The 13,722-nt window shown below is 55.1% G+C and overlaps 5 protein-coding genes across 5 annotated transcripts; 4 read left to right on the forward strand and 1 right to left on the reverse strand.

Annotated features, from left to right (window-relative positions):
- Positions 1-760: 760 nt before the first annotated feature.
- On the forward strand, positions 761-3,627 carry COL26b_000943 (uncharacterized protein; the record flags this gene model as incomplete). Its single annotated transcript, XM_053173905.1, has 9 exons — positions 761-1,063; positions 1,119-1,301; positions 1,361-1,832; positions 2,296-2,314; positions 2,362-2,805; positions 2,851-3,078; positions 3,133-3,237; positions 3,423-3,532; positions 3,587-3,627. The coding sequence occupies 9 exons, from the start codon at positions 761-763 to the stop codon at positions 3,625-3,627; spliced, it is 1,905 nt and encodes a 634-aa protein (XP_053042022.1).
- A 1,727-nt stretch (positions 3,628-5,354) lies between these two features.
- COL26b_000944 (uncharacterized protein) lies at positions 5,355-6,226 on the forward strand (the record flags this gene model as incomplete). The annotated part of the gene is made up of 2 exons (XM_053173906.1): positions 5,355-5,521; positions 5,632-6,226. 2 exons carry the CDS (start codon positions 5,355-5,357, stop codon positions 6,224-6,226), a joined length of 762 nt encoding a protein of 253 aa, XP_053042023.1.
- A 1,085-nt stretch (positions 6,227-7,311) lies between these two features.
- On the forward strand, positions 7,312-9,216 carry COL26b_000945 (uncharacterized protein; the record flags this gene model as incomplete). Its single annotated transcript, XM_053173907.1, has 6 exons — positions 7,312-7,602; positions 7,675-7,754; positions 7,813-8,006; positions 8,060-8,859; positions 8,909-8,966; positions 9,020-9,216. 6 exons carry the CDS (start codon positions 7,312-7,314, stop codon positions 9,214-9,216), a joined length of 1,620 nt encoding a protein of 539 aa, XP_053042024.1.
- Positions 9,217-9,254: 38 nt separating this feature from the next.
- Positions 9,255-10,738, reverse strand: COL26b_000946 (uncharacterized protein; the record flags this gene model as incomplete). Its single annotated transcript, XM_053173908.1, has 2 exons — positions 9,255-10,609; positions 10,678-10,738. The coding sequence occupies 2 exons, from the start codon at positions 10,736-10,738 to the stop codon at positions 9,255-9,257; spliced, it is 1,416 nt and encodes a 471-aa protein (XP_053042025.1).
- Positions 10,739-11,652: 914 nt separating this feature from the next.
- On the forward strand, positions 11,653-13,645 carry COL26b_000947 (uncharacterized protein; the record flags this gene model as incomplete). Its single annotated transcript, XM_053173909.1, has 2 exons — positions 11,653-11,883; positions 12,113-13,645. The coding sequence occupies 2 exons, from the start codon at positions 11,653-11,655 to the stop codon at positions 13,643-13,645; spliced, it is 1,764 nt and encodes a 587-aa protein (XP_053042026.1).
- Positions 13,646-13,722: the final 77 nt, after the last annotated feature.

Consider the following 13,722-nt stretch of genomic DNA (forward strand, 5'->3'; position numbering starts at 1 on the left):
CATCCCTGCTTGTGCCTTTCACACGTCTGCAGAACGCGCTTGCCCGTTTTCTATCAACAAGTGCCATCTGCATCATGAACGGGACGCCTGCTGCCTATCGGTGAAGCTCGATTGATGGCCATCAAAACTTGCCCAAATAGCCAAACACCTGCCTGCGTTTAGACTCAAAGCTGTGTCAAGCTTGAATTTGCATTAATCCATGGATTCTTCTTTTTTCACCATCAAATATTTGCTTCGTCATGGCCTCCAATAACGGCACATGGCATAAAACCTCGGTGCAAGCCGCCCAGGAACAAGGCCATGCCTATTCGACCACCACAACCATCGCTGGGAGTAAGCGCGCTCGCTCTGAAGCTTCGCATCCCGCAGCGCCGCGGCCAACTACCCTTCCAAGTCGCGCCTTGGGTGTGCAACGGACATCGAGTCTGCCTCCAGGCCCGCCGAGATTGACGCCGAGCCCGATCACCTCTTTAGAGCTTACCTCCCACCAGGGGCCGTCCGAATACACGCAACGGAATGCCATACAGTCCACCCCGTCCTCTTCTTCGGACCCTTTACTTGCGCTCGCTCATCCGTACTATGGTCTTCCTCGGCCACTGATCCGGAATTTGTACGGTCTTGGCATCAAGATAATGTATCCATGGCAGAAGGCTTGCCTCCGCGGACCGGGGCTTTTGTCTGGGGAGAGAAATCTTGTCTATAGTGCCCCAACCGGCGGTGGAAAGTCTCTGGTCGCTGATGGCAAGTTTACCCTCCTATCATGCCCTTCCCGAGACGTCCTGCTAACCTCGTCACAGTGCTGATGCTGAAGAGGGTTCTCGAAGAAAAAAATGCAAAGGTGCTTCTGGTGCTACCTTACGTTGCTCTCGTACAAGAGAAAGTACGATGGCTTCGGAACATCGTTCAAGGGGTGCCCAAGCCCGTAGACGAAATTGATGATGAAAAGCGGATCTGGAGGCGGCGTGCTGACGAAGATTCCATCAGGGTCATTGGATTCTTCGGGGGTAGCAAGATCAAGCCTACATGGGCTGATTTTGATATCGGTGTCTGTACTATCGAAAAGGTATGTGATTCGCAGCTGCATTGAACTAGATGTCAACTGAATACGGACAACCCAGGCGAATGCACTCGTAAACACTGCCATCGACGATTGTTCGATCAAGTACTTGAAAGCCGTTGTCTTAGATGAGCTTCACATGATCGATGATGACCACCGCGGATACCTCATGGAACTGATGGGGACAAAGCTGCTCAGTCTACCCCAGCCAGTCCAAATTATTGGCATGAGCGCTACAATGTCTGTTAGTATTGATTAAAAACCCGAGCTTCGTCAGAGACCGTCTCTGATTATTATTTATAGAACATCAACCTTTTGGCTAATTGGCTGGGAGCTCACTCTTACGAAACACGGTATCGGCCGGTGCCAATCGAAGAGCATCTCGTCTACGAAGGGAACATCTACCCTGCCGCCACAACGAGCGAGCTGCTCAAAACGGCTAATGAGCTGAAGACGCAGCAGCTTGAAAATACCAGGGCCATAAGGCGCATCGAGTCGTCAGATCACAAGGAACTCAAAGATCCTGTGCTGAATGCAGTTGTCTCCCTTGCCAGCGAGACTGCCAGGTCTGGCTACGGTGTGCTGGTCTTTGCGAGCAGTCGTCCTGGGTGCGAATCAGATGCTCGCTGGATCGCTAGGGTTATGCCCGCCTCACACGAACTTGACCCTGCCCTGGTTGACAAAAGAATCGATCTACTAGCTGAGTTGCGAAGTCTCGGAACCGGAATAGACCCTGTCCTCGAAGAGACGGTTCCTGCGGGAGTTGCCTTCCATCGTAAGTCTTCCTGAGCGGTTTCTATACAAACCATTGGCTGATCGTTCATTAGACGTAGGTGTGCCGCCTCGTGCTTTTGAGCCGGGTTACTGATCTTTCTAGGCTGGACTCACAACAGAGGAGCGCGAGATCATTGCCAGTGCCTATGATTCCGGTGTCATCAAAGTATGCATAGCTACCTGCAGCCTCGCTGCGGGTATCAATTTGTAGGTTCCGCGAATAAATGGACTGATTCGTGACCTAATACTTGCTAGACCTGCTCGAAGGGTTATACTTCATAATGCCCGCATGGGGCGAGACTTCGTCGGCCCATCTATGCTGCGGCAAATGCGCGGACGCGCTGGTCGCAAGGGCAAAGACGAAGTCGGAGAAACCTACTTATGTTGTCGAAAAGACGATCTTGAGCAGGTGGTGGATCTGATGCATGCAGACATGCCCCAAATCACGAGCGGCTTGATAACAGATAAGCAGCGCATACAGAGGTGAGAAGGTTGCGTCGAAAATTTTACGACGAAGCTAAGTATCCCAGGGCATTACTCGAGGTCATCGCGGTACGGCTTGCAACTAGTAAAGATGCCCTGGATGACTATCTGAGCAAGACCCTGCTAGCACACGCTGGACCACCGGAGCCATTGCAAGAATGTGTTGAGACGAGTCTTAAGAATCTCCAATCAATGGGGTTCATTACGGCGGACGTACTCGGCAACTATCAACCCACGAAATTGGGTCACGCCATCGTAGCCTCTGCCTTGGATCCCGATGATGGAGTGTTTATTCACAAAGAGTTGGAGAAGGCGCTCCAAGCCTTCGTAATGGACGGCGAGATGCATATTCTTTACACATTCACCCCTGTCCACGATTTCGGCACCAACATCAATTGGCAAGTATTCCGCAACGAAATGGAGAACCTCGACGATAGCGGACACCGCGTGCTCGGGCTTCTCGGGCTTAAACGTGCTGTGATCAACCGATTGTAAGTCGTGTCGACCCTTCTTCCGATGTCGCTAACCGTCTTCAGGGCACAAGGTAGTACACTGAAGGAGACGACACCCGAGGAAAAGGAAATCGTCCGTGTACACCGTCGGTTCTACTTGGCCTTTCAGTTACGAGACTTGTGCAACGAAGTGCCGGTCCACGCCGTTGCGCGCAAGTACGATGTGCCCCGTGGCGCGGTTCAAAACCTTTCGCAGACCTGCCACGGTTTCGCAGCTGGCATGATCAAATTTTGTGAGCATATGGGCTGGGAGTGAGTCGTCCTTTGGTCTGCACAACACGCCAGATCACTAATCGTACGGTGCAGCGTCATGTCTGCTGCGTTGGACCATTTCTCGGATCGGTTGAGAGCAGGCGCAAAGTCGGACTTGTTGGCCTTAGCACAGATTACCTTCGTAAAGAGCCGAACCGCGTACGTTGCGCGACCTCAAGTCACGTCGGGAATGTGTCTAACTTTGTGAAACAGGAGAGTTTTCTGGGAAAACGGCTTTCGAAGCGTCGCGGCTGTTGCGAATGCAGATCCTAAAGAACTGTTACCTATCCTCATGCAGGCAAGCAGGTACCCCACCTGATCAAGGGATTACTACTCACAATCAGACAGGCGCAACCGAGCAAGCTTCGAATCAAAGGGCAGGAGAATATCAAGTATGAGGAGAAGCTCATGGCCAAGGCTCAGGTCATTTCGAACTCGGCCAACCGACTATGGCGTAAGTGAGGACGGTGACGATATTTGGCACACCGCAACTGACAAGATTGAACAGAAATGCAGATGCAACAAGAGGTTTATGAGGAAGAAGGATGATGCAAACCAACAAACGGGCAGTTGGCGGTATCGCTCATAGGCGCATTCCCACCACTTCCCGCAGACGCAGATGCGTATGTATGTATGCATGCCGCCGCACAACCGTCAATTATTGGTGATAAAGACGCCCAACCTGCATTGCATCGGACGGCAGCCCCGCCCACGTCCTTCGCAGACCGGTCTAACGCGACCGACAGCCTGTGATAGAGCTCCGCTTCCACTCCCACCGCCACTCTGGACTTTCGGTAGCTTCTCAGTGGTCTGACTAGCCGCGGCCGGGAACAAACAAAGCCCATGCCCCAAAAGCCGCCGTCAGGTCGTCGAAGAAGAAGATGGGTGTCAACGGCGCGAGACGTGAAAAAGCAACATTGGCTCGTCACATGGACAAATACGGGATGGTGGTGCATTGCGGTGCGGTGCGGCGATTGCGTGCGTCCCGTTCCGGAGTTGCGCGGGGCCAAGGGCCAAGCTATAGGTAGACAGACAAGAGGCACAAGAAAGAAAGACATGGGATGGAACGCAGACCGAGGTGGGTGGCATTCCCGAGAAAAGTCGCTAGCCAAGCACCAAGGCCGAGGGGAGAGACAGACGCAGAACTTCGGTTGCGACTGACGGAGACTGGCGAATGGTGTCAAGCCGACACCAAGTTGTAGGTAACACCTGACATGCACTCGACTCTTCCATGCGACGATAGAACCGTTCATGCACTAGTTACACAGCAGGAACAGCAGGGAAGCAGAAGACGCAGCGGGAAAAAGAAAAATCGACCATGTCCCGAACGGGACTCGGCCGGCGGACTCCTAGTGACCCAGATGCGCCTCGCCATAGTTGGCGGTCGCAAGGCTGCTGGGCGCGGCCAACAAAGGTCTGACAGCCACCGCCCACCGAGCTACCCACCCTCATCCGTCCACGTCTTGTTCGACTTGTGCATAATTCTTACCTCTCCAGTGGTGTGGCTGCCTGACCTTGGTGGTCTTGCGCGCAATCCGAGCCTATATGAAGCCCGTCGCTCCTCGAACCTCATTCATCCAGCTGGAAACGTCTCTCTCCGGTCTGTTGGTTGCAGTCCTGTCCCGGCCATTCATGTCAGCTTTCCAAGGTTGCTAACGATCCTCGATATCCACCGCCGACCGGTACCACCACACCGAAGGAACCGACCAATAGTGTGTCGAGCGCGTTTTTCTCAATGTCTGCCGTCTCTCGCGGTCTAAATGGAGGAAGCAGCAGCAGCAGCAGCAGCAGTACAGGAGATGTTGCGCGGACTTTGGGCGATGTCCTGAGGACATCAACAGCCGACTCTCCGAGTGTGATTGTACTTGATGACACGTTCGAGGAGAAGAAGCGAAAAGATGAACCCAGCCCTCGCGAGGACTTGTGGTTGACATCCGCAGATGGCCGATACAATTCAGCCATCATTCCGCTTCGTGTTGGCCGAGTCCCAAACCAAGAGATTTTCCAAGTTCACAGGGACATCTTGGTGACGACCGAATACTTCCGCAAAGCGCTCTGTGGCGATTTCAAAGAGGCTGAGGCACAATCGATGGATTTCCCAGAAGAAGACCCCGCCATATTCCACTTTCTCGTCGCCTTTCTTTACCAGAAGAGCTTCATTCCCATCAGGCCCGCCGCATCGGCGTTGGACCAGGAGGAGTCGGCCCGGGGCAAAGCACAAGAAACTGGATATCAAAGCGAATCGGAATCGGAAATTTCATCGTCGGAGGCCAGCGATGCCAGCGCTAGAAGTCGACTACGGGCGCAGCGGCGGCAACGGCGGCGAGAGCGGCAATGGGAGCGTCAGAACCGCAAGCAACCCGGCGCACACCGCCCAGATTGCAGATGTCCGCGCTGCACCACCACCACGACCGGGTCCACGTCGCCATGCTGGAATTGTGGCGTCGGCCGCTCAAGGCCGATGCCCGGCGGACCCATGCCGCACATGATGCCAGGGCCTCCCGTGCCTCTCACGCGGCCAGCATTCATCCCTCCGCACCGCCGGCGTCGCAGTCGGCCCCAGATTCTCACACCGCCTGGTTCAACGCCCTCGAATGACAATCCCGCGTCGGGTAACGAGGACTTCATCGATGGCGATCGTATACGGGGTGAAGATATGCGAACCTGGCTCCTGACGTACGAGCTCAGCCTGGACGTGTACATCACCGCCAACAAGTTCCTGATGGACGACTTCAAAACGGCAATCATGCGTCACTGCGTCGACATGCTCGAGTCCGCCGGGTCCGATGCGGCCCAGCCGGCCGTTTTGGCGTTGTGCTCGAAACTGTACTCCGGAGTGCCCGAGTCCGACGGTCTGTTGAAGATGATATTTGCCAGAGTCGGCTTTCTGCAGCCGCTTTTGTGGCAGAGAGCACCGCAGCAGACGTCCGAGTTCTTGATCGGCCACCCGGAGGTGGCGGCCCTGATGCTTCGCGAGACGGCCATGCGCAGAGAAGAGGACCTGGGGAGCAGGACGCTTCCGTCCATGGAACGAGCAACGCACGCCCATCCAATGCCCGTCTGGCCGGTCGGCGCGCCTCTGCCTCCGCATATGCGGCATCCCCCGCCACCGCCACCGCAACCTCACTGGCACCCGGCTCCGTGGTGATGGAGACATTCCTAACGAGGAGCGGCGTAATATTTTCTCTCTATTCGTGCGCTTGGCACGGCTGCTTACTTTTGAGACCAGAAACACGAACACTTATCTCTTGTCAATATTTTGTCCAATGGTGTTTGTGAAGGGTTTCCGGGTTTGAAATGTAGTCTAGTAACGTTGGTCGTCGCGGCGAAAGTTTGTTTGATGGAGCCCTTCCAGCGGGCTGTACTATCCCAGCTTCCCATCCACAGGGGACCATTGCTGTGTGGTTGTTACCCCATCATTCCGAAGCAGAATTACATACCCCAGTGTACTATTGCGCCTCAGTCCGTTCATCCGATCGACGTATGCAGGTCCCTTTCCCGTGGCGCATGTGATCTATTGATATGAGGTGGTACTCGATGGTATCATCAAGCTGAACTAGAACCGCGCGACTCATCACTCCTGGTCCGAAGGCAGGGGTGGTTTGTTGAGTTGGGCCGAAACAGAGCAACAAACACGTTTTTCCCCATGCCGCCGCTGCCGTTGCATCCGAACGTCGTCACAGATGATGCCGTGCAAGTAGCTTCATAGCAAATTCGCAGACCAGTGGTTCCCTTCAGCCGTGAAGAACATCCCATCTCTTTTTCTTTCGTGTGTGATGGTGTGGTGCGTGACCAACTTACACAGCTCGTCCGGTGCGGAGAAATTGCAGCATCCAGCTTCGGTACATGATTGAGGAGAATCACCGAGCCCAGCCCCCCTCCCGGGGTCCCCGCAAACTATTCACGATTCTGGGGTTCAAGCTCCGGAACCCCACCATTGGTGTTGTTTACCCCACAAGACGGAGTCTAAACCAGAGTGTAAGGACGGGGGGCACCGGTTCCTGATGGTAAGCCTGGATTCGGATGACGAGGTTAGGTTTTGCTTAATTTCCCATGCCCTTGGGATCACGCCCCTCCCCCCCGGGTTCCGTCGCTTCGTCTTGGGCCGAAGCCGTTGCGAAGCTGGCCATGTATATATCCGCCCTGTAGCCCTTAGGATCTGGGCATCATGAGACCGATCTCACGGTGCTGAACTCCCCGAGAGCTTGAGAGCTGCGTGTCTCCTGCCCTGCGATGCCGTCGACACTCACCACCGCGGTGCTCACCGCCCTCGCGGCCGCCGGCGCCGTAGCTGCGCTCCCCCAAGCACAAGCCCGCCAGACGCAGACGTACCTCCTCGCCGAGACGGACTACGGAAGCTTCCAAGGCGCGTATTCCGAGACTTACAACATTTCGTTTTGGCAGAAGATTCCCTACGCCTCGCCGCCCGTGGGAGAGAACCGGTTCCGTGGACCGCAGCCGCCGCAGAGTATCGAGGGGGTCTATGACTCGAGCCAGCCGTTTGACATGTGCCCGCAGCGGACAGTGAGTTTCTGGCTTCCATGCGAGCAAAAGTCATCAGAGGATGGTGTAGGCTGACGAAACCTGGGTTTGCAGGTCAATGGCTCCGAAGACTGTCTGTATCTTGGCCTCTATTCACGTCCGTGGACGAAATCGCAGCCCTTGAAACCAGTGGTGTAAGTAGCCTCTGGCGTCGAAAAGAGTCGTCTTCCAGCTGACCAGCAACGCAAACAGTGTGACTTTCTACGGGGGAGGTTTCGTACAAGGCAGTGCTTATTTCTCGATCCCGCCGTCCGCGTATCCGATCCTCAACGTCTCCGATGCCTCAGACATGCTTTTCATATATCCAAACTACCGCACGAATGCTTTCGGCCTCCTCCCAGGCAAGGAAATCGCCGCTGATCCCAAGTCCGACCTCAACCCGGGCCGTAAGTAGATTCATTGGAATATGAAATGGCGAAAATGCTAACGTTGCGCGAAGTCCTCGACCAGGAAGCCGTGCTGAAATGGACACAAAAGTACATCGCGCAGTTCGGTGGAAACCCGGACGACGTCACGATATGGGGCCAGTCGGCCGGCGGGGGCAGCGTGCTCGCCCAAGCACTCGGAAGAGGAGGGAAGCAGAAGCTGTTCCGCAAGGCGATGGCGAGCAGCCCGTTCTGGCCGAAGACGTACCGCTACGACAGCACCGAAGCGCAGGCTCTCTACGATGAGCTTGCGAGACGGACGGGTTGTGCTGGAGCGGACAGCTTGGCATGCTTGAAAAAGGCCGAGGTGCAAACGATCCGGGATGCCAGCCTCGCTATTTCGACTTCGCATCAGTACAACACGTCTTCGTTTACGTGGTCGCCCGTGATCGACGGGGAGTTTCTGCGAGAGCCGTTGAGCGAGGCGACCGAAAAGGGGAACGTGAACATGGACCTGGCCTTTGCGCTTCACAACACGCATGAGGGCGAGAACTTCATCCCGCCCGGGCTGCAGAGCGAAGCGGGGTCGGGGTCGCCTTCTTTCAATTCGAGTGAGGCGTCGTTTGAGAAGTGGCTGAGAGGATTTCTTCCCGGATTTGGTGACTGCGAGATCGAGGCCGCGAAAAAGCTTTACCCCCCAGCCGGTATAACGGAGACCATCTCATATAACACCACATATGTGAGAGCGGGTCTTGTTTACAGGGACGCTGTGTTGTCGTGCCCTGCGTTTTGGTTCGCAGGTTCGGCGTCGAAGGGTGGGTGGTTGGGCGAGTATTCGCTCAACCCATCCAAGCACGCCAGTGATACCGTTTGGGTAGGTGGATTTTGAATGATGGATAGGGCAACCGGCTGACAGTAAGCAGTGGAACCAGGTCAACGCGGTGCAGAAGACGGATCCAGCCCGATACCAAGGCTATGCTGGTAGGTGTTTTGAGAAAGCTCTCATTGAACGCTACTCTAACTAACACTTTCAGGCGCTTTTGCATCCTTCTTCCAGACCGGTGACCCTAACGCTCTCAAACTGTCGCCATCGACGGCGGCCGGAGTGCCCTCCCTGAAAGAAAATAAAGAATGGACAATTGTGGACGCGGGGTTTGCGACCGCTGAGTTGGACCATTTGGAAAAGAGATGCGGCTTCTGGAGGAAGACAGCATCAAAGATACCCATCTGAAGTGCCCTTGGCATCGTAGACATGTAGGGGAGAATAGACTAGTCAATAGGGTTGTCCCGCAGCTTGAAGAGCTCCCTCATCACGTCCTCTGTCTTGGAGCGCAGCGCAGAGTGGTACAGCTGATTCGTCTCGTATACTTTGCAACCCTTGACTAGGGCCGCCGTGTCCCTGGCGAATTGATTGTCGACGTACATGTCGTCAATGTAGCTGGCGGCATATACAGGAACCTCGTTGTTGCGAAGTTGCTCGTGGTCGTACAGGTCCTCAGGCCAGTCAGTAAACTTGGCAAGAATCTCGGCGACCTCGCGCAGCTCAATCAATTCCGGGTACGTTTCGAAGTGCAGCGGGAAAATCATCTCTCCAGAGAAGAAGAGGGGAGGCCCAGCGACCTCGGAGATTATAGGCTCTTGTGCCAACCAGGAAAACTGTTCCAAGGACTTGCCGACTCGGTAAGCCGCCCAGTCAGAAGCCCAGCCTGGCTTTTCGCAGTAGATGGCCTCGTGGAGGATAGCGTAGATGATGTGGTTGTCGAATCCTGTGGCGTTCTCAATATCGGAGAGGCTTGAGCGGGTGAAAAAGCCGAAATTCTTGAGGTCTGTCTTCAACTTGAGAACCGTGCTGTGGACAGAATCGAGACCGCCGTGGCCGCCGAATGCGAGTCCCAAGGTGAGCAGCCGAGGAACAGTGAGAAAGCCGCCACCAGGTAGATTGATCTTTTTCTTCTCCTGGATGAACCGGGCCACCTGATGGACATTCTCAATGTCCTCAGGGTACTTCTCGTAGTATGCGTGGTTCCTCTCCATGACTTTCTTGAAGGTTGCTTCGTAGACCTGCTCCGGTTTCTTGCCAACGGGGGCAAGGCCGCCAGTCAGGAAGCACTCGCGCAAAGCTTCGGGGTACTTGGAGAGGTATGTCAGAATGACGAAACCACCAAAAGACTGTCCGAAAAGGGACCATTTCTTCTTCTCCTCCGGGAAATCCTTTGTGAGGTAGGCCCTCACGGCTTCGCAGTCCTTGACGATGTTGTCTTGACGAAGCAGCTTGAGGTGATCGGCCTGTTTCTGAGCATCGCCATGGAGTGCTAGAGCAGCAGCTGACACGGGCGAGCTCAGGCCGACGCCTCTGTAGTCGAGGAACAGAACTTGATATCCCCGATCAAGTGCGGTATGGGTGACAGGGCTGTCTTGAGGCTCTGGATTGCCAAATCCGGGTCCTCCCTGCAGGAACACCATCCATGGCTTTTGCTCAGCTTGCCTCTTCTCAGACTCAGTCGGGGCAACTATGGGTCTCTCGTGCTTGGTGACACTTCTGCCGAAGAGCCTGAGGACGCCTGCAGACTGGTTGTTGTAGTCCTTGGGTACCTCAAAGAAGAGTTCAGATACGAGGAATTGCCCTTGGAGGTGCGTTAGTGTTGTTTCTATGCGTATAAGACGCGAGGAAATGGTATCTGGGTGAACTTACCTGGAATGACATGGGATCTCTTGCTCAGCAGCTTTGCTGCATTGACCACTTTGGACGCCATGATGGGACTGAAAACCCCCAAGGAAAGATACAGAAAGTACTAGACTGATCTTTGCAGAGAAGAATGCTTGACGTGGCAGATTGTAAGTTCGATGGTTTGAGCGACTTTGGCAACCCCGCGCAGTCGTTGAATGAGATAAGTGCAGTGAGACGTCGCACCTTCTCAGAACGGCAACTGGGGCTTTCGCACAGTGTAAGCAGCGGCGACCTTTGCCGGAGGACACAGTGCAATTTCCCGATCCAACCCCACAAGCTGCTTCTTGCCTCGAAACTTCATCTTCTTGGATGTCCTTCCAGTGAATATTCTTTGCTGTAGTCTCGTTAGATCCTACCAATTATCTCTTGCGGGTAAGCATGATCAAAAATCAACGTATGGAGAAACTGTGCAAGAACAAGGCCGGAAATGCATGAGTAGCTTCATGTCGTCCTTTGATGCACCCTGGAAGCATGTAAAAAATACCAAGTGGATTCTAAGCTCTGCTAGCATAACTCAACTTGGCTGGCTAGCTTAGTCTTAAGTCGGTTTTGATGGGCTTAAGGCAGGAAATTTGACAAAACCCAACGCCGAAAGCCCATGTTATGTTGCATACCAGGGACGACGCAATGAGTCCGAATTTTGGACAGTCTTGAAAGTAACTAAATTCTTCTTGGCTTCGCCTTGGTTGAGGTTTTGGTAAATATGGCCTACCTAGTAGGTATGGTTTGATAGGCTCACTTTCTTCGAGGTACAGCTCGGTCTAGACCTCTTACATAAGCTTAGCGCCGATAGCCAGCCAATGACATCAGCCCCCACGCCCAGGATCCGAAGCGTTGCTCGGCTCGGCAAAATATGGTCGGGACTCCAAGCCCATGGACCGCCCGTCGCCCTTCCCACTGTGACTGACTGTCCGGGGGACAAGCGTCCTGACGGCAAAGATGGGTAGCGAAACGAAAGTCTCCCCATCACTCCAAACATCAAAGACGTCCCTCCGCCCCTTCATGCCACATCCCACATGCTCCGATCGCGAAGTCACAAACAGTGGGATGAATTACATACATCTCACTCAAACGCTGGTTGATTCTTTCAACGCCCTCGCCGATGAAGTCCAGATCCTGACCGACAGGAAGACGATCCTGGAGCACAAGCTCAGGTTCGCTCACGAACAGGTACGGAGAACCCTCGAAACACACGCGAGTGGGTTTGTCAGCCGCCGCCCCGGCGCCATGCGACACTCTCACACACGCACCCCTTTCCTTGCCTTGCATGATGAGCAACCTTAGCTCTAGATCAAGAGCTCCTCTGTACTACTTAGGAGCAAAGACCGGCCAGTTTTTACCATTTCCTGACTTGCGACTCTCCGGCCAGCCTCGGTGACAACTCATGCTGACCCGACAGTGCCTTCAGTACCAATACCTCGCCGACAAACATGCACCTGCTGCTCCCGAGATTTCAGAAGTACTGGCAAAGCTACAGCTGCCTCCCGAACTAGCAAATCCATCTCTTGAAGAAGCTTCCCAAGCAGTCCCTCTCCCGAAGCGCAATAAGCTGGATACCCGGAACCAAATCGCACTCATCATCCGAGACGGCCGGCGCGTCGCCCAACAACTGTCGTCCGTCGGCGAAACGAGCAAGACGAGCGACTCTAGCAGACAGACCTCTTCTCGTGAAGCCGAAACCGGAACCTCCATGTCGACTGTGCTCGAGCAGGACTTTACAATCGAGGGCAAGAAGGGACACTTGGAATGTCCTTTCTCCGCACCAAAGACGGCGGAGGTGGATGGCGCCGTCGAGGGTGATGCGCAAAGCGCGGAAAACGGGTCGCAGGACCCCACGCCACATCACTCCGCCGACCCCATTTGCGCTGCTATGCTCGAAGAATCCACGTCTCAGGCGGCTGCCAACGGCGGCTCGCCCGCGAAATGCCCGATCCGTTACCTCGATCAACACTCCCCCGAAGAGATTGCGCACTACGTCGAAACACACAAGCACGAACTGCCTCGCAGCCATGAGGTCTGCGTGAGGAGATATCAGAAGAACGAAGTGCAGATCAAGAAGCTCGATGCAAAGTACGGCAACCTGGTGAACATGATACAAGGACTTAGTGCGCTGCACCAGCCCATGCTGCCATCGTCTCAGCAGGAGCAAGAAGAGATTGATCGGGCATCGAATGAGAGGGTTGAGAACTGGGCAAAGGCCGTCACTGCTACCGCCACTGACGATGCCGAACAGTCGCTGCCGGCGCTGGAGGATGCCGAGGAGGCGCGGCAGAGTCACTTCGATCGGCCCCTGAAGGAGGTTCGGGTAGGCGAGTCACCTAGCCGACCGTGGGGCATCTCGGTTCCAGTGTACGAGCGCAACGGCCTGGATGACGACGAACGCCCTCCCATGTCGCCGCCACCTGCTCCCGTCTTCATGCCATCTGGCACAGACGTCGAGGACACACCGGAGGACACCCCGGCGAAGACTGGCAAGTGTCCCTTTGACCACACAAAGATGGCGGCAATGGCCGCGCCCCGTGAAGACCCCGGACCCGTCTCACCACCGCCGGCGCCCATGTTCATGCCCAACGGAACGAGCGACCACGCCGGGTCTGCCCCAAAGACCGGAGGTAAATGCCCGTTCGACCATGCTCAGCTGGCCGCCATGGGCTTCACCTCTCCAACGCCCAACACCGGCGAGCAGACCTTCGTGCACCCGGAGCCTGAGCCAGACCCGGTGGAACTCCCTTCAACACCGGTCAAGCCCCAGCCCCAGACTTCACACAGTCCTCCGCCGCCTCAGCCAGCCTTCATCAACCCGCCTCTAGACGCATACAAGCAACCCCTCGCTGGCGGCGTCCCTCAGATGGTGTTCACAGGACCTGTCTTCATCGGTTACCCTATTGAGCAAGCGATACAATTCATGCAGCATTTTCAGGGACGGCAATAATCCTTTTTCCGCCGTTCCCTACGACATTTTCTTCTCACACGCAATTACAACAGTCGGGTTTGATATCGGGATGGAGG

This window comes from Colletotrichum chrysophilum, assembly GCF_026319265.1.
Source record: "Colletotrichum chrysophilum strain AFK26 chromosome Unknown scaffold_4, whole genome shotgun sequence".
Taxonomy (NCBI): Eukaryota; Fungi; Ascomycota; class Sordariomycetes; order Glomerellales; family Glomerellaceae; genus Colletotrichum; species Colletotrichum chrysophilum.